Source organism: Knufia obscura (assembly GCF_036327395.1).
Source record: "Knufia obscura strain CCFEE 5817 isolate CBS 148926 chromosome Unknown scaffold_6, whole genome shotgun sequence".
Classification (NCBI taxonomy): Eukaryota; Fungi; Ascomycota; class Eurotiomycetes; order Chaetothyriales; family Trichomeriaceae; genus Knufia; species Knufia obscura.
Genome location: NW_027042692.1, coordinates 760888 through 784918, shown reverse-complemented (window position 1 = coordinate 784918; position 24031 = coordinate 760888). Strand labels below are relative to the sequence as shown.

Below are 24031 nucleotides of genomic sequence, written 5' to 3'. Positions count from 1 at the left end.
CATAATTAGAGGTTAGATGCTTACTTCTGTTAGATTTTCTGTTCCGTATGACAGTATATGGCAAAAATTCCACGTATATGGCAGCTAATATCCCAGGCATATGGCACTCTGTGCGGACGTCAACAACCAGGTCACGCTGAGCCCCGGGCTCTCGAGTCTCAACTTACTGTTTATTTTCCGTATATGTCACAAGCTTTCCTCCTCTTTCTGTGCATGTTACTTGACTCGCGTCGTCAAGGGCTAGAAGCCATGAATGGGGAACTGGATAGCTTCGAGGTCAACTCAGCTCACTCTGGCTGTGGGTAGACGTAGGGGTCCAGGAGGGTGCCGAAACGACCTCAATCTATGCTAAAGTACAGTCAAGACACGCAAAGACAGCAGCACAGTACCTTACAGGCTGCTGTCTTCCACGCACTTGAAACAGCACGCCGCGTCATTCGCGCAGGTCACCGATGTCGACGGATTCGGTGACCCTATGGGGTCGACACAGTACCTTACTGGCCCTTACCATTGCTCTGCGGATTCGGCACAAACGAGCATCGAGACGATATTGAGCCCTCAAGACAACCACATGATACGATCGATGTTCCTAACTTGCCCAACTGATGCCATTCTAGTGGGCTGAGAGACTGCAGAAGTCATCAGTTTCTTGCACAATGTTTGAGTACCTTTGCTGTGTTGAGCGGAGGATCGATTGGAAAGAAAGTATAAAATGATCAACCAGCCGCTGACCATGTCGTTCGCAACGATTGCTAATATGTCGGGAATTGCGCAAGGACAAGAAAGATGGTCGACTTTTATCGTGGGTAGATATCAGCAATGCCAAGGCTAAATCTCGACTTGATGTGTTTCCTCGTTGGCGTCACTTGCGTTGAGGCCAACGAGGCTGGTTGAACAGAGTGTGTTGGATCGCAAAGAGCTGCGCCACGTCCATTCACCTTCCAGGATCCCCACTACAATTGCGTGAACGACAGCTTTCCAATGCTGACTACTTGAACTCCCAGACAAAGAACAATTGCTGGTCTCCCCATCGTGCAATCATGGTTACAGCCGCCTACCCAACCCCTGTGCTGCTTGTCATGCGCCTAGGGAAGAATGTTCGATCTTGTCTTCTCAGCAGTTCCTACACTGAATCCCTGAATACCGTCCTGTCAATATCCCGCAAGTCTCTCGAGAAGCCGCTCAGCCATATTCCAGCAACATCTTTGATAGCGGTCTGCCATTACATCCATGGCGAAACGCACGTCAAGTCTCAGTTGCTTAGACGGCACAGCTATCACATGATTCCAATGCTGTACCTGAGTAGATCACCACAGACTTTCAGCGACATGGCCAAGCTCATAGCCGACCTCCATGTGCTTCCCGAAGGCATGACCTCGAACCACACTGAAACCCACGAAGTCTTCAGCTCGCAAGATGTCGTTATCCCTCACCTTACAGCCCCGCTCATGAGCTCCTCACTTACGGCTGACTATGAAGCAAACCTCGCATCATTTCTGACACTCTGGGTGGAAAGTGGCGAAGATCGGGGCATGGACACAGCCAGCGTTGTCGAGAGTCTGCAGAGTCGTTGCACTGAGCTTGAGCAAACCATCCGGGAAATGAAAAAGGATAATGATTCGAGTTTCGCCAATATGAACTACCTCCAACTTGGGCCTAATGGTAACAACTTTGCCAAGAAGATTCACGGCTTGGAAGCAGACAAAGCGGTACTAGAAGAAAAGGTGTCGAAAGCGCAAGAGGAGAGAGATGGTTGGCATGAGTCTCATAAGCAGGTGTCAAGAGACTATGATTCTTTATCGAGCGCGAACAAGGAGCGACGAGACGCAACCAAAGATCTTCAAGAACAGTTGCAGGACGAAAGAAAACTCAGGATGGACGCCGAGAGAAGGGCTGCCGAACAGGGGGGAGAAGCCAACATCCTCATGCAGTTGCTGGATCAGGTCACGCAAGGACAGGCTCAGCACTATCGAGATAGCTGGCAGGATATACTTTGAGCGGTTGAGACTTATGATGAGGCAGATCTGCACGAGGTGAGGCGCAACAAGACGGGACATGCTCAGGAAGCCTTGACTGGAGTACATGAGAAGTTTTTCAGTGCCTCAACGAAGCCTCACCATCCCCTCAGAATTCACAGTTAGGGCGAACATATTCGAACACCACAACGCACAGCGGAACTAGTAGGTTGTTCATGCCGCTTACTAGCCTTAGCCGTGTGCCATTCCAGCCAAAGTAGGCGCAACTTCGTCAATCCGCACATAATTCTACAAACATATTCCTTGTTGTCTACAAAGGTTGGCTACATAGGCCGATGCGGCGGTTTTCATGCCATTCAGGACCATCCATGCAGAAGCGAGACCGCGTGCTCCCAAATCAGCTTGTTTGTCTACCCTAAGCGGAGCTCCGGAGGAGGAAGAGAACCCTAAGGCGTTATGCAGGGAAAAGGAGTCGCAAAGGGCACGAGTCACGGCTTACTAAGCCATGAGAGCTCGGCGTAGATTCGTAGTTCTCGCCTTCATACCCAGCAATAGAGCATTAACGTTGCCTTTTCTCCTCTGCCACCTTACCTGTGCTTATCACTCGCGTATTATGTCCTTCTCGTAACTACCCAACGCAGAGCTAATCGCGGGTATGACTTAGAAAACGCTTCACCCCAGAAGCAGTAATTGGGGATATGTTTCTCCTTCGAGAATAATATTAGCATGTGGTGGCGGAAGTCGTTGCGGACCCCTCAGGTAAAGAATGCCACACATCCGTTCATGACAGCTCGTAATGGCAGAGGAGAATAAGTATCGAGCAGCATGGGATGCCATGCCCTGTGCCAAGGCCGAGGCGGAGTCAAATAAAGCGAAACCAGACGACAGTAATGGACGAGTGATTAACCTCGAGGCATAACATTGTAACTTGATTGGAATCTCTTTTCGTAGACTATGGACTATCTAGAACGAGCTTTTTGACAGTAAGAATATCCCTATCGGGATTCAAAAATGCCGTGCACAAGTCTGACCATGAACGGCGACCATAACCACCAAGCTAATAATTGAGCTGTCCATAAACACCCACCACCATGAGGACACCTATGCAGACTAACACCAACGCTGCACATACTGAACGTGCACTTTGAACCAACTTCACTTCTGGTTATGATGTCACAACCTCAGTAAGGCCACGATGAGAATCTCTTGCGCTCTCGTTTTCTGTTCTCCTTGCAGTATTCTTCACGTGATTGCCAATTGCCGACAATGTTTTCGAGCTTGTGCTCAGCGACAGCGAGGCCCCATTCACTAGCTCTGAAGTCTGACTTCACCTTCTTGAGCTCACTCTTTGTTGAATCGAGCTCCGCCTCCATAGTCTCATGCTTTGACCGTAGTTCGCCGAGTTCGCCCTCCTTTGATGATAGCTGGTGCTCCATGGCCTCATACTTGGCTTGAGGTGCGTTGAAAGCCTCCTTACTTGGTCGTACTTCTGCCTCTCCGCTTTCGACTTTCGACTTGTTAGCCTTGAGCTCTTCCATGCGTTTCTTCTTTTTGGCTTTGGCATCTGCAAGTTCCTGTTCGGAGGCGGTTACGGCCTTGAGACGATCTTTGCAGCGATCGATCACGGCTTCTTCCTTGCGCTTGAGCAAGGCTTCATCGGCTGCTAGCTGTAAACGACCTTCAATTACATCACGCAGAAGAGGTCCAAGAATTTCGACTGACACCAGTGCAGGTGCGGAGCTTCTGCGGTTGGCAATGCTTTGCAGAACATTGTGGAAACTGGCTGCCTGCGGTGACTCTGCAGCAGTAATATCGAAGTATCGCTCATCGTTGAAGTGAATCGTGATCGCGCAGAGACTTGTAAGGCCTCGTATAGCAATGTCATCTGCGGGCGATGGGTGGAGTATATCATGCCAGATAGAGTCGAGCTCAGCATTATTCGTGATTACTGATACGGTCGGAGTGTTCGTGGCTGCGTTGTGATGAACGAAGTGGAGGACTGGTAGAGGATTTGGTTCTTTTAGTGGGAATACTGCACCGAGCTCGCTGTATATTGTGGCAAGTATCTCCTGATACGTTCGAAGGTATGTTGCGTCGATGATCTTGGCTGTGAATTGCTCGATGGAGTTGCCGGCCACCATAAGATTGACATATGCGACGGGAGCCTGAAAGGTCTGGCGAACCTCGGGGGAGTCCGCATTCTCTACGGCTGGATCGTAACCACCTCCTTCTCCATTGAGTCGTACTCGGGGCGCTGCACGTTGAGTAGGGTCATGCCCGCCATAGAACGTCCCGGCTTGTGATTTAGGGTCTATCGAACTGATTAGCGCTGCCCTTCACTGAGACCTTTGACAAGCTGGGATAACTGCGCTTGTGGTAACTTACATGGACGTCGGTTCATCCGCGCTGTATCGAGGCTAGACCTCACTGGGCCTGCCATTGTGTGGGATTCAGGTCGAGTTTTGCAATATTGAAGGATTCATAGACAGGCCTCAAAGACAACTGGGTAATCGAGAGAAGGGGTTAAAGCGATTATTTGCGGTCGTCGTGGCAGTGCAAGATCGAAAAGTCGATCGGCTGATGGTGATATGACCACTCAAATCGATCTATTCAATTGACACCTTGTGTTTGTAGATCACGTGCTACCACGATTGTCGACCTTCGATGGTCACTTATCGCGCTCCCAATATCTGTTCCTCTTTCCACTTCGAAGAACCAAGTATTCTATATCGAACGTCCACCACAACCTCCACAATTGCCAAGACCGAAAGGTATGCTTGAGACGTGGATCGAAGCGCGGCGACAATCTCGATTGCTAACTCTCGCATAGTATCTTGCTGCGACATATATTGCCATGATCGACGCAGGTCGCAACGAAGATCGGACCTGGCCGGCAGATACACAGGTTGTATCACGTACTGACGTGCGACATGGACTTTCGACCGACCCGACCTGGATGTATGCGCCAATCAACATGAGCTGGACGAAGAGCCAAGGAAAGCCATACAAAAGCTGAGTTGACATACGCCTTGCACGACCCCCTTCCCTACCCTGAATACTAGTAAGACTCGAGTCGTTGAAGCCTTGCTTCACTTCTCGTCTTGCGCAAGGAGTACTTCGCTGCCTAGCAGAAGGAATGATCGACGATGCTGCAAAATTGGTTTTGTAAGGAAGTTTGGAGGCGCACAGCAACAGTGCCTCGTGACATATGGTTCCTCCACCAAATGACACACTGAGCATGAGAAAGAAGATTGCAACAACACCGATAGCCAGCTTGCTGTGCGCTTCCAAGCAGCAATCTGCAGTATCCAGTGGGTCGGTCGTCGACAGAATCCCTGCCAGGAGCTTCAGCAAGCACTTAACTGTGGTCATCGTCGGAGCAGAGGTATCGATTCGTGACGTGCTGTGCAAGATACCGATGCTTCGACGATGAACACTTTGCCTATTTTCAAACACAGCTAGAGACTCATGGCAACGCTATTGGTTTCGTTGTGCACAAACGGACAATTTGCTGCCCAACAGAAGGACTGATCGCGATGCTGCAAAGTTGGTGTTGTGGGACTACCTGGAGGTGCACAGAGAGGAATATGCAAGACTGAGCTTGCCGATGCTGGACTTACAACCAGCTGAAACGATCATCGATAAAGAGGCGCTAGGCGTGAAGATCTGTGCACCTCCTTGTAATAAACTACAGAAGCCGGCGGGCGGTCGATGGCGGTTTCCTGTTGGGATGACCAGCAAGTGTCTAAGAGCGACGAATGTGTAGAGCAATGTCGGTCTGAAATCTTGACTTCCGCGCTCAGACTCAAAATGAAGCAAGGACTTAGCGACAGTGCAACAGCACGTCGGCTGACATTGCTCTGCATGTTCGGCGTTAATTGCATTGTCTTGTGAAGGGGTGGCTGATGGAGGCCTCACAAGATAACTGCGCACACTTAGTGATCGACGCCGAACGTGGCCTGTCGGCGTGCTTGACAGAGCAGTACGGCCATCGTTCGGAGAACATCACTCCCCCATACAGCAAGATTCGAGTGGTCGAGGCCTGGAAGCCGTCACCCATCCTGCGCAACTCAGGATATCGCTACCTCATATGGCAATGGTCGTCGCGTCGGCAAGTCGAGGTTTGTGGGATCCCGCAATCTGCAGTACTCTTCAGCGGCGACGGCCAGTGCCTGTGAGGAATTCGGGCGATACTCCTTGCCCGTGCGTGACGTGACTTGACACTCGCACGTTACCCCCACTCAACCATTGCGGGATTCGAGCCTCCTGATTACCAGAGTGGCTCATCGCACAACACCCAGAGAGCTGCTGCCGGGCAAAAGAGTTGATCGGCGTGTCAAGCCAAGTTGTGAGTTGCGGGCTTCTGAGTAATCCGCAGTATCCTTCAGCGGCGTCGACGGCTCTCTGCCAGGGATTCGGGCACGTTCTTCAGACAATCGGCTACTTCCAGCGATGCGTCAAGTAGGCGCTTCCCATTTGAGCGATCCTGCTTGTCCTCCGTGCCTAAAGGAGACGTTGTCTAACACTAAAGCTGCCCCTACCCCTTGTTTATGCTGACATTTTCTGCAGGAGAAACAGCTCTTCGAATCCTGCAACAAAATGTTAGCTGCTCAACTAAGGTTGAGCGGCGTATACTAATGATTCAGCAGAATGTGGCTTCTAGCCTTAAGCCTCTGGCTCTTTTCATTTTTCATCGTCCGTCTTGCCTTGAGCGAGGGGTCGAGGAAGGAGGAAATAGGAAGCCAGCCTATCTGTTCGCGCGAGGAACGTGATGGTGGGTCGGTCTGTGGGCATCTGTGTAATCAGTCATCATGCAGAGAAGCTTCGGAGACGAAGCGGTTAGTCGCCCTCCAAGAGTACTCAGTAAATGTACCAGAGGTATCGCGTTGGTGAGGTGAACGAGACTGTGGGATGAGGTTCAATAAGCCAGTAGTAGTGCATGAATCATCGAGACAAACAGGCCACCGGCCGGGTCACAGCAACAGCGCATCTAAGGTAATTGAACAGAGAAGGAGCTACCCAAGTAATCGTGGTTAGTATTGACAATGCTAACTGAAGATCTTTGTCCCGAAGCTATCGTAAGGTTGGTAGTATCGAAGAAAGAACGAAATCATGGTGCGCAGGCACGATCCGCGAAGTTGATTCCCAAGTGGAACCCTAAGCCCCGGAGCTCGGACGCTGAGCACAAATGGACGTCGATCATCTTCACCATGAGGCATTAACTCAATATCCGCCATGTTTGACTGCGAGATGTGCGGTCATTGATAGTCCCAGTCGTGTCGACCTGTCAACCTATGTTTCCTTCACCTCACTGCTTCGAATACCCAACAGGACAATGGCGAGAATGGTATCGCTGCTATGGCAGATCCCAACGCCCTACTGCGCGAGATATACGGTCAAGCACTTCCATCAGAAAGGCAGACGATAGCTTGATCCCCCAAGACCTTCGTACTCGGGTCCATCAGAAGTTCAGATTCCAAAGCATATCCCTTTAAGCTCATCTTCCTCCCCAAAGAGATCGCGTTAAGCAAGGCATGAAATGTTGTACTCGTACGAGAACTTGATGGCCTGCAGTCATGCGTAGCCGAGCATACGGTATACTTCAGCGGCGGCATCTCGCCGACGTCATTTCCAATTAGCGAGCGGCTCCTGAGGTCTCTATACTAAACTCAATCAATGCCTTCATATGAGACGTGCTCCTTCCCCAGTCGAGTTTCTTACAAGTTCACATCATGACATCTGGTCAAGGCCGCCGCGCCCGACGCCGTGCTGGAAGTCAAGCTTAACCTACACCATGACGCAGGCATCAACAGGTCATCACGAGAACACAAGTGTCAATGGCGAGAAGGACACCAATAATGCCAATATCGGAAACGGAACGAGGCTTCCGCTCCGCCGAAGTGCTTTCCGCGCTCTTGTCCAAGACTTCGGACCCCTATGGTACGACCACTCCTGACTTTCCCTCCGCCACTTATCATTGTACCCAGCCTGTCAGCTAACACCACCAGGTTCACATGGTGCATGAACGCCGGCGTCCTCGCCCTCCTAACCCACCAATGCCCCTACCAATTCCCCGGCCTCGGCATAATCAGCACAATCTTCTACATCTTCGACCTCCTCCTCTTCATCACCTTCAGCATAATCTTCATCCTCCGCTTCACCATCTTCCGCCTCGACGCATACAATGAGATCGTCTCCTCCCAAGCTGATCTTGCCCTCTGCGGCTGCTGGCCCATCGCATTCCTCACGCTCACGAGTCTAACACCGCTGATATGCAGTAATGCGTATTGGGGTCGCCATGCGTTCACGATTTTGGGATATGTAATGTGGTGGATCGCTGCGACTTGGTCCCTGGTCGTCCTATTCTGGGTCTTCATTACGCTGATTCGCCGGCATGAAGCGAGTAGTGTCCGGTTACCCATGATGGTTATCATCCCGGCTGTGTCGGTCTCGACTGTCGCAGTCACAGGCGGCGTGGTCGTCAGTGACTCATACGAGATCTCTGCGCGCCTTGCGGTGCCAGTTATCATCGTCAGCTTCATGATGGTCGGCTTGGGGATTCTACTCGGTCTCATACTGAGCACGTACCTCTTCCACCAGTTACTGGCATTAGGCTGGCCGCCGGCCGCACAGACGGCAAGCCTCTTCATCTTCGTCGGTCCGATGGGCCAGAGTGCGGCCGCACTACAGCAACTTGGTGCTGCGGCACGGATGTATGGCAAGTTCGCGGGCTACAATAAGGGTACATTTCTCACGGCGGAAGCCGCAGCGCCACTCGATGTGGCGTGTATCCTTATCGCGCTTATGCTCACCGGTCTGGGTATAGTCTGGAGCTTGCTATCGGTATATGCGATGATTGAGTGTGCATGGAAGAAGGAGTTGAGCTGGAACCCTGGGTGGAACGCCATCATCTTTCCGATGGGGACGCTGTTTACGAGTACGACTCTCTTCGCAGTGTCAATGGATAGTCCGGCTTGGAGAGTTGTTACAGCGGGTGGGATCATTACTCTTGCTGTTGTGTTCCTGGTGAATTTGTCCTTTGCGTTGACGTGGATTGTGCAGGGGAAGTTGTTGATCGTGAGGGAGGATCCGAGGGTGAAGAAGATGATGGAGGAGGAACAGAAGGGGCGGTGAGCTAGAAGATAGAGCAGTCAGAGACAGGTAGAGGGTACTGTAGAACGAAGTTAGAACTATGAGGGGACAAAGTTCTGCTGTATAGTGTTGTAGAAGTAAACAAGTTGAGTTGGGTAAATCTCAGTGGACGTGACTCAAGACATGGAGCACGCAGATGCAACATTTTGATATTGCTTTTCTATGCTATAGCTTGTTGACCGCAGGAGGCAACACACTTCCACCCTCAGCAGTAAGGGTTCTCTGGAGACTTGGCCTGCACGATCGTGGCAGAGCCATCATCAGTCTCCGCTAATGCCCAGTCCTCCGCACGGCCCATCCTCATCTGGAACCCAGTCTTGTCTCGCTCTTTCAGATCCTCATACTTCGCCTTCCAAGTCGCACTCTCCTCTTTCTCTTTGTGCAATTCTTCCTCCAGCTCCTGACTCCTCTTTCGCTTCATAACTCGTTGTCTGAGAACATAGGCTTGCGGCGCTGAAAGGATGACGTGCATGTTGTTCAAGAAGGCTGAAGGCGTTTCGTGATTATCAAAGTCCTCGAGTGTAGTGCTGTGCATCAGTCCAGGGATGCCAGTCTTATCCAAAGCTTTGAAGATGACAGTAAGTGTTGGATAGTGGATGCTGCCGCCGCAACTCCCACAGTCGCAAGTGGCGTCCTTCAGATGGAGCATAGCAAAATTCGTGACGGTGCTGCACATGATCCTCATGGCCTGGTCGGTAAGCGAAAAGTACTTCGGCGCAAGATTGCGGACTCCTTTCTTGCTCGTGTATTGTAGAGCATATCCGATCACATCGCTACGCTGCAGGTCGCGAGCGTGGAGGGTACCAGGCCAGAGAGAGAAGACCGCATCGAGAACCTTCTGCGCAGTCACTAAGGCGTTTACTGGGACGAAGTAAGTGTGAAGACCGTGGGCTAAGAGGTATGCTCGTTCGGCCTTCTCCTTGTCAGGGTCGCAATAACCGAGTCTGATGCCAATGGCTATTGAAGCATCCTCGGCTGGTGTTGTCTCAGATGGTACAGTGTCCGACGTGATCCTGTTCGTGCTCTGTCAACATCCAATCGCGGTCCCTAATCGATGTACGTACCCGCCGTTCGACGCGCTTTCTTGGAATTCTTCGGCCATGACTTTTTGTGGTGCCACTTCACTGAAGGAGAATTGCAGAGATCGGTATCAGCTGCGCACCTGCGCACCTTCCGGTCCATATCGCTGTATTGCCACGTTTGATCTGGGACAGTGATATGACTCTCATATACTAGTAGAGTGACATGACCACGTGCTTCCATACCTTTTTCGTGTCTTGGCAAGTACTAGCTCCAGACGTTTGTTCTACTTGCTTGAAGAATTTCTTGCTTCTTGTCCCTCTTCTTGCTTCCCTCTCAATAATTGTCTGGGCTCGAATTACCGCACCATATTTGGCCATCATCGACGACAACCTCCAACCAGCTGCAAAGGCTCGTGCTACCTCGATCCATCAAGTGACAGCACCACACTTGGCGCGCATCAAAGTTGACCGAGCCTTTGCGATGCTGGGATCTGCGCACTTCGCAAAGTCGCATTTGTTCGCATTTGTTGAACCCTGACTCATAAATTTGTTCTCCTGCCATGGGAAAGGGTGTGGCGTTTAGTCGACTGTGATGAATGATAGGTTTCAACGTTACATGCGGAAATCGGGGCGCTTTATGCGGTAGATCCGTACTGTGGCGGCCATCAGAATCACACAAGGCAAACTGGCCCACATCTGGAACCATGGCTTGTAAGCCCCGCCCCTTCTCTTTTGTGGTCCTTACCTTTGTGGTTCCTATTCCTGTGGTCTTTTCAAGCACAAGATTCTTGGCACTGCTGACGACCAGACAGCTCAACTAACAATTCAGACAAAGTGCTTGAGCCCACACAGCCTAACAACCAACAGCAACAGACAAACTGCCAACAATGAAGGACAGATACCTCGTTACCTTGCTAACACACAGGCCGGCCGGCAAGTCGAGTTCAGTTGCCCAGAGCGCCCACCACAGCAGACCGAAGCAGCCCATTGCGCCAGGTATTCCCCTCCCCTCCAACCTCCCTCCTCACCCTCCTTACCTATGTCTTTCCTTTTCCTTTTCCTCGGAAAGCATGCCAGTGGCATGTGCCTGGGGGAGAGCCACGCGACAGAGCTGAAGAGGTTTGACCGCAATACATGCATGCTAGACCACTCTACACACTATAGTAGCGACACTTTCTGGCCTACACTTGTCACCATGCCCCTACTTGAAAGCATGACAGGAGACGTGCACGAAATGCTTCATTCAAGCACAATGCCGCAAGGACTCGGGCTGAGGACGAACAAGAACGAAATCATGACAAAGGACATTGCTGGAGGAGAAATTGATGTCGAGGAAAGTTGTTCTTGGTTGTCTTTCGGACACAGAAGGTCAGCCGTAAATGACGTCATAATGCCAGAAACCCGTTCCGCAAGGACGACCTCAGCGCGGACGTTGACGACCTCCTGCCGGTCCAGGAGTGTTCAGGCTAGGCGTTATCGAGCAGTTTGGGTGTACGCAGAGGGGACCGTTGGCACGAGCATTCGCCGTCAGCCATTCCTGCGGCAATGCTATGTTCGGTCGCACTTGCCTGAATGCAACTTGTCGCGTGTTTCGACGGCAGCAGCGCATCGAGGTGATCTCTAGTCGAGGCCACCGGTCTAACAGCAGACCTTTTGCCTGTGCCTCTGCACAACATCATCGCGAGGCTGTGCATGCAACGGATTCCGATGACGATGTGCTTGATCTGCACATCAAGCATCTCGCCCAAAGCCTCTACAACCGGGGTCATGTGTCCGTTCATGACCTACATGGCCAGTATCGGCACAAGGCAGGAACTATAATCGACAGGGTTGTGCCATACGAGGAGAAGCTACCATCTTCGAGACGCGCTGAAGTGCTGCACAAAGCCAGCAACAACGTGGACGAGCAGGAAGGTGACGGCCTTGTCCTAGTGATTCATGCCCAATTCGATCAAGCCAGACAAGCACTTACCAAGATGACCGTCTGCTCTGGCTTCGTGGTCAATGCCAGCCTAAGCAACCACCAGCAGGGAGACACCGTCGTTACGTGTGCTCATACACTCGAGGAGGTAAGTCGGTAATCTTCTGATTGTGCCGGTGCTTAGCGCGATCCAGATCTATAGGCACGTGAAGCGCGATAGTGCAGCAGGAGAGACTGCAACTCCTTCCTTCTCCTTCATCCTTCCCTCATCCGGACCGCCGCGAGTTGTGACCAAGCTCCTATCTTCGGCTCCTCGGTCCGATGTCATTGTTCTGGAAACTCAGCCTACTATTCCATCTCGGCGCCTACGTCCTCTGCCACTGACCCCATTTCCAGTCTATACGGATACACCCGTTCTCACGCACCTCTTTGGGTCTCCCAAGCCGCCCGCTGTCCAGCACTCCATTGCTCGAACCAAGTTTGTGCAGCGCAGAGACGACGCGGACGAGGTCGAAATGCCAATAGAATGGCTGGACAGTCATGCCTGGAGAAGATGGGGAAGTGGAGTCATGCTAGGCTACCGCAGCTACACTGGGCTGGAACTCGAGGTTAGTCCTGATGCTGCTCACGATCATTGCATGCTGACTGACTTACTTCAGGCTGGCATCTCAAGCGTACTGCCCCATATCTTGACATCCATCCTCCCGACTTCAGGCTCATCTGGTGGTCCTTTGGTCAACGGTGAGAACGGCTGTGTTGTTGGTATGATTAGTGGTCGTCGTATGGATAATCGAGTGGAGGGCGAAAGAGGCTGGGGATGCAGTTCTGAAGGCATTTTCGAGGTCAGTACATGCAATCTGGAACGAGGCTTGCCACCGATTTCATGCCATGATAGCTGATTTCTACAGATGTTTGCCCTTCCAGGATTCATGCCATCCGTTGGTTGATGACCTCCTGCGGCGGACGCTTCCGAAGCAGATCGAACACCAGACGTCAAATGCGAGGTACGAATCAACGACTCCTTTCTACTGCTGCCGAGCTCCTCGTTACAGGTGCTACCTCCTCTCTAGCTGCCAAGAGTCTCACCTCCCGAAGGCTATGCATAGGCTTCTCTACACACGTTCTGGCTGTTCTGCTCCAATGCATACGAAGGCAAGCAATCGTCAAGAGCAAGCGGAACGAAGCTAGCAGAGCTGCCGTGGGACTCTCAAGACTCATGGCCCTCTCTTGAATCTCGAAGCCTCACGACTTGTGCAGGACTGCCAGAATGCGAAGATCATATGTGGACCATTGTAGCTACACAACATCACTCATCAACTTCAAACATGAACAATCAGAAATCGTATACAACTCTCATCAAACATAATAAAAGCTACTCTGACTAGCAATATCCTCAAACTGATGCTTCGTCTCCATCCACGCTACCACCACCCGCCCAGTCACATCCATATTCCCCGTCACCACCAGCTCATACATCCCATAATACGAATCGAGATAAGCGCCATATGTGGTATCGAGGAACAGCAGTATTCTGTCCTCGACTTGTCCGCGAATCACACCCCTGGGATCGACGGGATTGTAAATGTTTGGAAAGCTGCCGGTGTAGAAGGGGTCTTTGAAGAGCGCGATGTCGGATGCGAGGCGGGTGTAGCGGGAGCGGAGGGTTGCTGTGAAGTGGGCTGCTGAGGGTGTGGTGGGTTGGAGTTGAGAGGTCATGGTGGGATCTAATGCTTGGTGCTGTTTGTAAAGGTTGGGCCCGCAGGATCGTATATCCGACTAGAAATGTGCGGACGAAGGTAAATTCGCGGAAACGGCTATGTACACAGGCTTGAATGGGGGTAGGAGGTATGGAGTGTATACCGTATATGCAAACCATTATGCTAGTGGCGGTATCCAATAGCTATTTCGAAACAAAGAAATGGGAGAAACAAGGTTCAAGACAATGTTTCGAGTTCTTTGGGACTAAGTAAGTCGTCCTTTGAGACACGCTATTTCGAGAGATCTGGAACAAAGGAAAAGCAGAGATATCAGTCATGTTACTCATCGACGAGCAGTTGGTAAACATAATTCCTTCAGGCCGACTAGAGCCTTTGAGACGTGAGACCACCAAGGCCCGTAACGTGAATAAATGGCCGATTTCGCCCACCTTGAGATAGGGTGTCACGGACATCACCGAGGCTAAGCTTGAGCTCCGTACGCGCCTACGATGCTCAAAGCTTAGGCGCTCGCGGACCTTAATGTATGTAGTTTCAACTACCCGGCAATTTATTCACGGCACGGGCTTGCCACATTGGTAAATGCCGAAAGCGTCTAAACCAGTCGAAAAGGTGTCTAATGTACATCTGATGATGGCCTCGGCTTACCACATGCTAACCTGGAAGCAGTCGGCGTGAGGGTAGTCCTAGTTGTTAAGGCTGACCATAGATAGTACAAGCAGAATACGCTCATCTCCGGGCTGTGTATATGCCCGGAGTGGTATATGCTTCAGGGTGAAGTGCCCCTAACGAGCCTGCCTGATGTGCACCTGCGGTGCAAGATTTGTAACGAGCCACTGGGGACGCTGTTGTGAAAAGCACATTGGATAACTTGTGCAATCTGTGTACGGTTCCGAAAGTCTAGAGTTGCTGGGCTCGACGACTGATATATTGATAAATTGAGTCGTTGGCCTACTTCATCATCTTGATGCTTTGAGTCTCTATCAAACTCTATCGTCCCCTCTCTTCTCATCATCAGCAGTACTGTTCTGCCATCTCACATCATCGTCACCACCGCCATCGTCCTTGCGTACCTCAATATCGCCGTCTGTCTCCGTGCGTCTCCTCCGAAGACCAGGTGCACCATTTGCCTGCTCCATGTTTTCTAACGGTATGCCCTGCCTCATGGCCACACCCTTGGCTTTCCACTCTCTTCTGACAGCGTCTTCTTCTTCCGCCCAAGCTAGACTTTCGTCTGGCAGTAAAATGGCCCGATCGATCGCAACTGGGAGTCCTCGATGTCTACCACGCAACATGACAGCACACAGTATCAATTTTGAGCCGGTATGCCATGCACCACAAAATGAATATGCGTTCCATGGTACTCCGACGCTTATGCCGACAGTGCCATACGCAGAAACAATTTCGAAGAGGATGTTGAAAGTGCTGAAGACTACTGGGTTGCTTTTGAAAGACGAGGTTTCGATGATTGTGATGAAGAGTACAGCTAGACTGACTAGCCAGAGATCGTGACCGAGTTGCGAGCGAAGCTGTTGTCGGATGAAATCTGGACGAGACCATGTCGATGTAGCTGTATTGGTCCTTCGTGGTGCATTCTGGTCGTTACCGGTGGTGAACGAGCGGACCAGACCAAGAGGTGTCATGCCATTCGAGCTATGGCGTTGATCTTTCTCAGCCGGCTCGACTGGGTCGTCGGCGAAGATGGCCAACGAGCGTTCCTCGTAGACGTTGGTGTTGCGGATCGTCATAGTGACTGGGAAGGCCGAAAGGTACATCATCAGGACGTAAAGGACAAGAGTGCCCGGGTAGAGACCGGAGATTGCCACGACATAGAAACCGCCAGCTCGTACAGCAAAAGCCTGGAAGAGTCCGTCCAATACACGAAACTTAGGTGGGATCGATTCGACAACAGGGTTTCCTAGGTTGAGAATCTCGAACGCTACCCAGTCAATGCCATTCAAAAGAACCAGTGATGAAACCAGCCACCAGGTTGGCGCTGCTGGAAACAAGTTCGTGTAGACTCTTCTTGGATGATCGAGTATGAAGGCAAGCACTTGTCGTCGTTTCTGCCACTTCTCAGACTGCGCATTGTGGCGTATACATTTCTTCATAGTCCACAAAATCAGGCGCAGGAATGGTGGGAAACAGGTGTTGCCGGCGAGGATAAGCAAGCTCAATGTCAAGAGCATGTAATAGCTGGTCTGAAGAGCTGTCGCGTTAGCGTCAAGCAATGCCATGCCTGAGTTGTTGAATGCCGAGACCGCGAAGAAGGCACCGACCCAGAATGGATTAAGACCTTCGTGATGTTAGCACTGACATGGCGAGACACTGCATACCTACCATTTTCTCGTGCTACGTCTGGTATATTTATGGCCATCCATGTACCACAACCGAGGGCACCGACCAGCTGAAACAAGACAAAGTATATCGGCACCACCCAAGATAAGAGACAAAGAGCATCGTACTCAATACCGCCCAACTTGCGCCTTTCTTCGTCGGTGAGATGATGGAACTGACTGTTACGGCCTATGTAGCCGTTGACAGTATCGAGATACTTGTGACGTTTCGAGTTGAAATCTGCTTGGTCGGGGCTGGAGTGTATACGTTTTGCTGCATGAACATGCGCAGCGTTTCTTGGGTGAAAATAGGCGCTGTGTGCCCCGACCCCAGTATTCGAGAAGACTCGGCTCAAGCTGTCGCGGCGCGGACGGCTAGCAGTGTCTCTGACATCGACAGCAGGTTGACGGACGTTATCAGCAAACTGAATGCGCCTTTTCGAGCTGGGCACGCCGGCCTCATTAGTATCGCTATCCTTGTCCGAGGATGCTCGGTGTGCAAGTTGAGGACGATCAGTCTGCGGGATGGAGCTACGTCCTTCGTCCCAGTCCCTAATAGCACTGCCTCGAACGGCTCCAGAAGCGATCGCTTCAGCTCTTGTATCATCTGCACGATCAAGGCGAGGCTTCGTCGAAGTGAACGTCAATGACATTGGCCGTAGTAGACGTTTCTGGCGACGGTCAGCCAGGTCCTGGAGCTTTTGCTCGAATGCCCTCTTGCGGACATGAATGACGCCGCTAGACACGAATATTGCCGACCCGATTATGATGAGGATGAAAAGGATTGTCTGCTGCCAAGTGTTTCTGCTGCCGTTAGCGTGCGAATATCCCTGGGTATGGAATCATACAATTGGGAGAGATTGACGGTATTCAGACCTGCCATAGTCAGCATAGGTCCAACACTTTAGGGGTACACTGACCGGCTTCTGTCATGGCTGATACCACGAGGAATACCGAATCTATGTATCGTACACTTTGAGCCGGCGTCGACGAGCCATAGAAGACAACAGATGCCACGAGGCAGGTAATAATGAAATATGCATAATGTAGAGTTATGAACGATACTTTCGATACACGAGGCTGGATATATTTCTTGTACCGTGCTGTCAACATATTTGAAGCTTCGCGTAAGGTCGTCATTACGATCAGCAACGCATTCCAGAAAGAGCGGAAGCTCTTCCCTTCGGGTCACGCGTAGGGTTTGTGATGCATGCTGCTTACAGTCGTAGTCACGTTGGGCCTAATAATGTCGACGTAAAAGAGGTCAAAGAATAACGTATGAGCGTAGCAATGAAAAGAAGCCGAAGATGGCAACCTTGAAGAGCAGGAAGGGAGGAAGAGCGATCGTAAACAAGCGACGTATGATGCCAAGGAAACTGCAATTTAAGCTTAATGGGAAAGCCTAATCCTCCAGTCTTGGTCTTGTGGGGCAGCAACAACGCCGGCAGCCATGCCCCACGAGGTTCTTGCTGCGACGAAGTTGTGTTCTTTGCTCTGAACTGCCCCCGAGAGTAGTACCGTTGCTGTCACAAGTGTCGAGCCGGTCTAAGCAGGAGCAGCCATCCATGACGATATTGCAGACATAGGTGATGCAATGGCAGAGCGTAGACTATTTTACACGCCTCACGAACACTGTTCGGCCATCCTCTATCTGACCATATGAACAAAAGCACATTCTCTCGACCTTGAAAACTTCTCAAAAAGAAACTTTGCGTCCTCATTAAAGTGGTGAACAATATTCTTGGTCGCCATGTTACTGGGGGCTCGACATGTGTGATCCTGTGCACCTGCCATCAGCTGGGCGCATCCTTGGAGCCGCGTAACCCTCATCAACATGCCGCATTCGCAAGCATTCATACCAGGGGCTATCATGCAGAAATATCCAAGTTGAAGATGCTATACTCTAGTTGTGAATATAGTGTATAGTCTTCTTCCGACCCGGGGTGGAAGGAGGTCCGCTAGACTTGGCTTTCCCAGATCGACGCCTCTCAAGTTCGGCTGTGATGCTTGTCACGGTATTTCTGTCGCTGATACGTTCAGTCTCAATCTGCTCCTGTTCGAGTTTTAGTTCTCTGATCTTCGCCTCAACCTCAAGTGCGTGACGTCGGTGTCCAGCTAATCGAATCAACCGGTACTCGCGTTCCGACTCGAGCTCGCGAGAAGGGATTTGCTTCAAGTCCGTTTGCTCGGTCGCAATGACTGACTCCCGTGTCTCAGCCTTGATCGTCGTTCCTTCTTGTCCATGATTTCGATGGCCTCTTTCCCAGTCATCTCCTACTTCCTCTGTCTCGTATCCACGAACAACTCCTTCGTCGCCAACACCCACTTCCTCGTGCTGAGTTTCTTCTCCGCCCTCAAACTCGTCTCCGTCCTTAGTTGCTTTCTCGTCCTTAGTTTTCTCTTCGTTCCTATCCTCGTGCCCAACCTTTGTTTCATCAACTTCTCTGCTCACTCGACCTTCGTTCACTGCTCCGTCACTTTGGGTGACAATTACTTTAGTTGTTGTAACCACGGTCTGCTGCTTGTCAGAGATAGTGGTGGCTTCTGTTGACATGGTAGCGCTTCGGCTCTCCTTTGCTTTTTGGATCTTGTGCACGACGATCTCGTTCATCTTGACCACCCATTTTAGCGTCTCGATCGCAGCTTGTCGTGCGCAAGATTTCTGTATGCTCCTCCTAGACGGACCTTCCTCGGCAGGCTCTTCAGATACATACTGATACTTGAGAATGGTCCAATAGGCATCGTTGCAGGCGCCTACAGGGTCACTCTCCAGCAGCGTAATGATGTCTATCGGCAATTCGTCTTGGTCGATGTCAGTCTTGTTCTGAATCGTGGCTTTGACAATGTTGAGATTCATGCGAACGAAGCTCAGTCGCTGCTCAAGTGACTCTTCGGGGCCTCGGCCTTGAATCTGATGTAGTAATCCCAGGTTGATGTTGACGACGCTCATTGAGGACCTGCTGACGTTGAGGGTGTCTTGGATATGATCTTCTAACTCGTCGCTGACAGCGACCAGTGGGACGGGGCAGAAGGGAGTGCCTTTGTCGAATTGTGGTTTGAGAAGCATCGCAGAAGCGTCGCTCCTCTGCGCAAGCTCTAGGGAAGACAAGGGTATGGTCACAGGGTCCTCATCCATCGTGTCTGGAACCGTTTCTTGCTGTGCCGGTTGTGTTCTGTTTTGGCAATGAAGGCCTTGATTTCCGCCTGAGATAGTCGTCGGCTGATCGGCACTTGTGACTGAACTGGACTGGCTTTCCATAATTATATTTCGAGGTACAACTGATCGATATTTCAGTAGCGTCAGCTCTGGATTTGAGAGAGAGGATTGTCGACTCGAGAGGGCTTTCGATGGTCGTCTGAGTCAAGTCGACCAGAAATCCTTGCGCAGTTTTTAACTTGTGGCAGAATATGGTTCTTCGTTTGTTGCAGTAAGGGTGTTTGGTATTGCATTTTTCATGTGTTTGATGGTAGTGAAGCTTGAGATTGAAAGCAGACTTGCACTCCTGCAGTTTCGACTACGAGTATGATCTGAAAGATCGACCGAAGTTCTTCAATGGTGCCCGCTGCTACTGTCCCCTAAACCAGTCGTCTATGCTTATGATGCTATAGTGGGTGACTGTAACGGATTTTCGTTGCAAACATATGAGCTTCGCATAACATTCATAGTTCGCAAAAGCGCAGAGAGACTTCGCGCTCAATACTACATTGCATCCTCATCTTCATCCTCGGATGTTGATTGCATTCAAGACACTCCGGGACGTAGCAGGAATTTCGTCGACGCTATTGCTGAAGTACCAGTCGTGGTTGACGTGCGGCTCATAGAGCCTGGAGTCTCTCCTCAACACTGCCGCGAAACATCTGCACCCACTCCAACGTCAAATCAGCCGCCTTCGTAGCGCAACACTTCTCAGCCTTGGTGAAATACTGAGGAAGAATCGGAAGGTTGTCTCTAGGCATGTACTGATACCGCAGGATGGCTTTGAAGGCTTCATTGGCTGCCAAAGCAAGGTCATACTGCATGTTCAAGTCGACATCGATAAGGACCTTGCTGTCATCTGTCTGTGTCTTGCCATGAATGGTTACTTTGAGTGCGTAAAGGTTGCCACCGATGGTGTTTCGTCGGTAAGCGCCGATCGCATCGCCAGTATGACCCTGCTTTTGAGAAATGCTGGCCAAAGCAGCACTGATAGCTCGCACGTATGGTTTGCAGTCACTGAGCTTCGCCTGAGTCATTGCTTCGAGGGCGTTGTGGGATAGATTATAGTCTGGCACCCTACAGAATAGCGGACCTGTCTGCTCAATTTGATCAAGCATCGGCTCAGAACTCGTAGCTTGCTGCTCTCCACTGAGATCGAGCACGCTGGTATCGGCGGCTTGGCCTGCAGTATGGTCAGCATCATATCATGCGTCATGTACGCAACAGGTTTCTTACTTGAAAGACTTTCATCTGCAAGTCATCAGTTAGTCGTTCTCGCATTGCATGAGCTTGAGTTCGTACCTGGTGTTTCAGCTGCTGATGACATCGAAGCATTGACCTCTGCTCCTTGCGCAGTGCCACTGTTGTGCGCATTCGGGTGAGACATGTTTGGATCTCCTCGAATTCTGTTTGATAGGATATGTATAGATCTGTTGTGGATCGGGAAGATCGAATACAGGACGTGCTTGTGGTGAGAGGATCGTATGGTGGGCGATATGCTTACGAGGCTTGAGATGTTGGAGTCGTCCAGATGGACTGTGAAGTATCAATGGTGGGGTCACTATCTTTTATGATTGAACACTCTTCCCAGCTCTGAATATGAGAAGAGACCCCGTTGTTCACTTGCACCTTGAATGCCTGATGAAGTAACAGCTATTGGCCATGACTCGAGGCTTTAGTGAGCACCGAACTGACACCGGTGTCGCCTTCTCTTGAGCTCGTTCTAGCTAAGCTGCTGTCCCTCAAAATCGTAATATTGGAGTGGCTTGTAGTACTGTTGGTGCCGCGATACTGTATTGATTGCTTGCAGATACTCAATTACGCCCTTTAGATGGTAATGTAGCGTTGCACCTGTCCTTGCGCGCCCGATCTCATCCTTCCCCGCTCAGATTGCAACTCGATGCTCCGCCCTTACTGATTACGTCCAACGTAGCAGCGCGATCTGCTCCGTGTTCAGCGACCCGTTATGCTTGGTTCGATGCTCAATTCGAAATAGATCGTGCGACCTTAAAGTCAGGTCTTCCGGCTCGTGAGTGTAGTGATTCTTGGAGTCGACCACGCGCTTCGTGCAGAATAACTCGTCGTAACCCAAGTCAGTGGTCAACTCAGCTGGTCTTGCACATCCTCGCATTGTTGAACCATGTCGTCTTTGAATCTCTGAACATACTCCATGATCTCCTCCGCTGCTTTGACGGAGCAGCACAATTCGATGTATGTCTTGTCATAGCCGCTCTCACTGACACCGGAGGTCGGGACGTATTGCGTTGTGAGAACTTGAGTGATCATCTCGTGGAATGCGTTGATAGGGTTAGATAGAGCAGCCAATCGCTCAACTTCGAAGACGAGCTTGTGACCAGTAGCGTTGATCAGTTCTTCGGCGAGGCCCACAACGGCATAATTGTAGACCTTCTCCATCTCCTCCTTGTGGCCCTTCTCGTCATAGCCTAACTTATCTCCCTTGTCTCGTACTGCTTTCATGGCAGCTGCCAAGACATTCATGCAATCCTCCTTGCTTTGTTCAACCATCTCCTCCAGGTCGTCTGCAGTTTCTTCTTCGTATGTGGAGACATCGAATAATGGAGTCCCTGTCCCAGCTATTGGTTCGAACTTTACATTGAGGTTGCTCTTGTCTGACTTGATGCTTGACTGCTCAGGATCCTGTATGACGCTTAGTTCGGCCGTTGTTTGCGCAACGGCTGACTGATCATCCTGCGAGTTTTCTGTCAGCGGTGCCGGAGTGGTGCCATCCACCTGGGCGAAAACGTAACCATTGCTCAACTTACGTTGCCGTCTGAAACAGACATCTTGAGTCTGTGCGTAACGTCGATATGTATATTTTGAGTTGGCACGGGTAGATGTTCCCGGAGAAAGCCTTTACGCGAGCCTAGTCTGTCATTCAGTAAGTCTTGATGAGCCACAATGCTAGCCTGTATACTGACTTCGCCTATAACTCCGATTGCTGGCGAGCTCGGTCTGGACGAGTCTTAGTGCACCTGGTCTTTGGACAGGGATTGTTAGACGTGCACCGTTGCCACGTCTGCGTTGAGGTAGTACCTTTGGAGTGATCGAGCTTGAAGATCTATCGATATCAATCGAGGCGAGGCTTGGATGGTATCGATTTCAGAGGAGTTCCGAAAATCGACATAGAGAAGAGACAAAAGTCGACCACCGTCCACGCTTGTTGATCCAGCTACTGGAGTGCAAGACGCCTTGAGTCGACACATTCGTACTGTAGGCTATTGACTGAACAGACTCCTAGCCATTTTGCACAGCTCATTCATCGTCCGGCGTTGAGCGCTTTCTAGTGGGTTTGCGTGTAATGAAGAGAGAGTGCATGGTCCGATTGTCTTCCAAAGTGCTATTGTGAAAGACGAGGCGGGCTTGAAGCGAGGCGATCTATCGCAGGCGAATAGTGTTACACTTCTCGGTGACCGACCGTATTGGCATCTTGCATGCCGTGACCCTGCATTAGCCCTCCCACGCTGTTCACTGAACTCAAGAGGTATCCTCGTGCTCAAAATGGTGGAAAATGTTGCCTTGCATGTGCGTTTTTTTAGACCCTTTCGAGACCCTCCGTCAAGTCTTTGGAGAGCATCGAAGCTGGTGTCCGCCACTGCTGCGATCACTTCTGCCAAATGCTACTGGAACGTGTTGGAGCATTAGTACTTCCTTGGTAGCCTCTGACTCGGCTGTCGCAAATCCTCAAATCCTATTTTTTCATCGACGCTGAAGCCAAAGTCTTCTCAGCCTCTGATCATCGTTCTTGTTGCTGCCAATCGCGACTTCACGCACCCGCAACCTATCTCAGGATTGATTGAGCGACTCAAGACGCGTTACAACCGCGTACCGTATGTTATTGACCACCTTCAACACCTCCTTCACAGCTTGCCAAGCGCAGCAGCATTCAACCTTCTCAGGATCCTCAACATCAAATTCGACTCCTTCACCTGGGAGGTGTTGCTCCATAGTCACTAGATAGAACATCTCGTAGAGAGAACTGGTCAAGCTGGTCTGCGGATAGAGCTTATTCATGTCGAATGGAAAGTCTGTGCCAGCAATGCGCTCAGTAGATGCTTTGAGATTATCGATACACTGCTTGCGCATGTCTCGCCTCGTCTGTTCCAGCTGACCTGCCGTATGATCGAGCTTTTGACGGATCTGTTACATGACTCCTGCAATTTGACCGTTCACCATCTCGGCCTCGTCTTTCATTTGCTCTGTCTCGTTCTCGATATCGGCGTCAAGAAGCGTCGGGTGAGCGGGGACTCTGATCACGAGCGTGCCAGTGTTCGGGACTTGAGCTAGGAACTCGGGTTCTTCGTTCGAGTCTTCTTCACCCTCCTCTGAGTTTGAGTTGGAGTCTCCAATGAAATCATCTTCTGCTGTGTCCAGGCTTGCGCTCAGTCCATAGGCGTGTTGGGCCTCACTTGCGGTTGAAACCTGTGCAGCTGCAGTTCTTTCTTCTTTTGCTTGAGTCTGCGATTCAACGCCCATCAGTACCGCACTGGTTCGCAGATAAAGGGACAATGTGGAAACGTACCTCAGCTCTTGTATCATGTACCTCTTCTTGGTTTCCCTCCTGAAACTCGGTGGCAGGCTTCGACTGCTCGTCCGCCATCTTCTAGGACGTCGCCACTAATATTTGTATTCCTCTGAATGAGTGATCTTGTGAAATGTTTGTAGATGTGAACGCACGGCTGACTTCTGGGAGTT

The 24031-nt window shown here is 50.9% G+C and overlaps 11 protein-coding genes across 11 annotated transcripts; 3 read left to right on the top strand and 8 right to left on the bottom strand.

Moving 5' to 3' along the window:
* Positions 1-1040: 1040 nt before the first annotated feature.
* PMZ80_005786 (uncharacterized protein) lies at positions 1041-1997 on the top strand (the record flags this gene model as incomplete). Its single annotated transcript, XM_064874203.1, has 1 exon — positions 1041-1997. One exon carries the CDS (start codon positions 1041-1043, stop codon positions 1995-1997), a length of 957 nt encoding a protein of 318 aa, XP_064729925.1.
* A 1160-nt stretch (positions 1998-3157) lies between these two features.
* Positions 3158-4416, bottom strand: PMZ80_005785 (uncharacterized protein; the record flags this gene model as incomplete). The annotated part of the gene is made up of 2 exons (XM_064874202.1): positions 3158-4287; positions 4362-4416. 2 exons carry the CDS (start codon positions 4414-4416, stop codon positions 3158-3160), a joined length of 1185 nt encoding a protein of 394 aa, XP_064729924.1.
* A 3354-nt stretch (positions 4417-7770) lies between these two features.
* Positions 7771-9110, top strand: PMZ80_005784 (uncharacterized protein; the record flags this gene model as incomplete). Its single annotated transcript, XM_064874201.1, has 2 exons — positions 7771-7916; positions 7985-9110. 2 exons carry the CDS (start codon positions 7771-7773, stop codon positions 9108-9110), a joined length of 1272 nt encoding a protein of 423 aa, XP_064729923.1.
* Positions 9111-9333: 223 nt separating this feature from the next.
* Positions 9334-10230, bottom strand: PMZ80_005783 (uncharacterized protein; the record flags this gene model as incomplete). Its single annotated transcript, XM_064874200.1, has 2 exons — positions 9334-10141; positions 10193-10230. The coding sequence occupies 2 exons, from the start codon at positions 10228-10230 to the stop codon at positions 9334-9336; spliced, it is 846 nt and encodes a 281-aa protein (XP_064729922.1).
* A 1896-nt stretch (positions 10231-12126) lies between these two features.
* Positions 12127-13018, top strand: PMZ80_005782 (uncharacterized protein; the record flags this gene model as incomplete). Its single annotated transcript, XM_064874199.1, has 4 exons — positions 12127-12219; positions 12266-12679; positions 12731-12913; positions 12980-13018. 4 exons carry the CDS (start codon positions 12127-12129, stop codon positions 13016-13018), a joined length of 729 nt encoding a protein of 242 aa, XP_064729921.1.
* Positions 13019-13427: 409 nt separating this feature from the next.
* PMZ80_005781 (uncharacterized protein) lies at positions 13428-13787 on the bottom strand (the record flags this gene model as incomplete). The annotated part of the gene is made up of 1 exon (XM_064874198.1): positions 13428-13787. One exon carries the CDS (start codon positions 13785-13787, stop codon positions 13428-13430), a length of 360 nt encoding a protein of 119 aa, XP_064729920.1.
* A 982-nt stretch (positions 13788-14769) lies between these two features.
* Positions 14770-17055, bottom strand: PMZ80_005780 (uncharacterized protein; the record flags this gene model as incomplete). Its single annotated transcript, XM_064874197.1, has 4 exons — positions 14770-16082; positions 16127-16926; positions 16971-16998; positions 17043-17055. 4 exons carry the CDS (start codon positions 17053-17055, stop codon positions 14770-14772), a joined length of 2154 nt encoding a protein of 717 aa, XP_064729919.1.
* Positions 17056-18025: 970 nt separating this feature from the next.
* Positions 18026-19258, bottom strand: PMZ80_005779 (uncharacterized protein; the record flags this gene model as incomplete). The annotated part of the gene is made up of 1 exon (XM_064874196.1): positions 18026-19258. One exon carries the CDS (start codon positions 19256-19258, stop codon positions 18026-18028), a length of 1233 nt encoding a protein of 410 aa, XP_064729918.1.
* Positions 19259-19938: 680 nt separating this feature from the next.
* On the bottom strand, positions 19939-20705 carry PMZ80_005778 (uncharacterized protein; the record flags this gene model as incomplete). Its single annotated transcript, XM_064874195.1, has 3 exons — positions 19939-20501; positions 20555-20569; positions 20621-20705. The coding sequence occupies 3 exons, from the start codon at positions 20703-20705 to the stop codon at positions 19939-19941; spliced, it is 663 nt and encodes a 220-aa protein (XP_064729917.1).
* Positions 20706-21418: 713 nt separating this feature from the next.
* On the bottom strand, positions 21419-23422 carry PMZ80_005777 (uncharacterized protein; the record flags this gene model as incomplete). Its single annotated transcript, XM_064874194.1, has 2 exons — positions 21419-22109; positions 23166-23422. The coding sequence occupies 2 exons, from the start codon at positions 23420-23422 to the stop codon at positions 21419-21421; spliced, it is 948 nt and encodes a 315-aa protein (XP_064729916.1).
* A 57-nt stretch (positions 23423-23479) lies between these two features.
* On the bottom strand, positions 23480-23936 carry PMZ80_005776 (uncharacterized protein; the record flags this gene model as incomplete). The annotated part of the gene is made up of 2 exons (XM_064874193.1): positions 23480-23794; positions 23859-23936. The coding sequence occupies 2 exons, from the start codon at positions 23934-23936 to the stop codon at positions 23480-23482; spliced, it is 393 nt and encodes a 130-aa protein (XP_064729915.1).
* Positions 23937-24031: the final 95 nt, after the last annotated feature.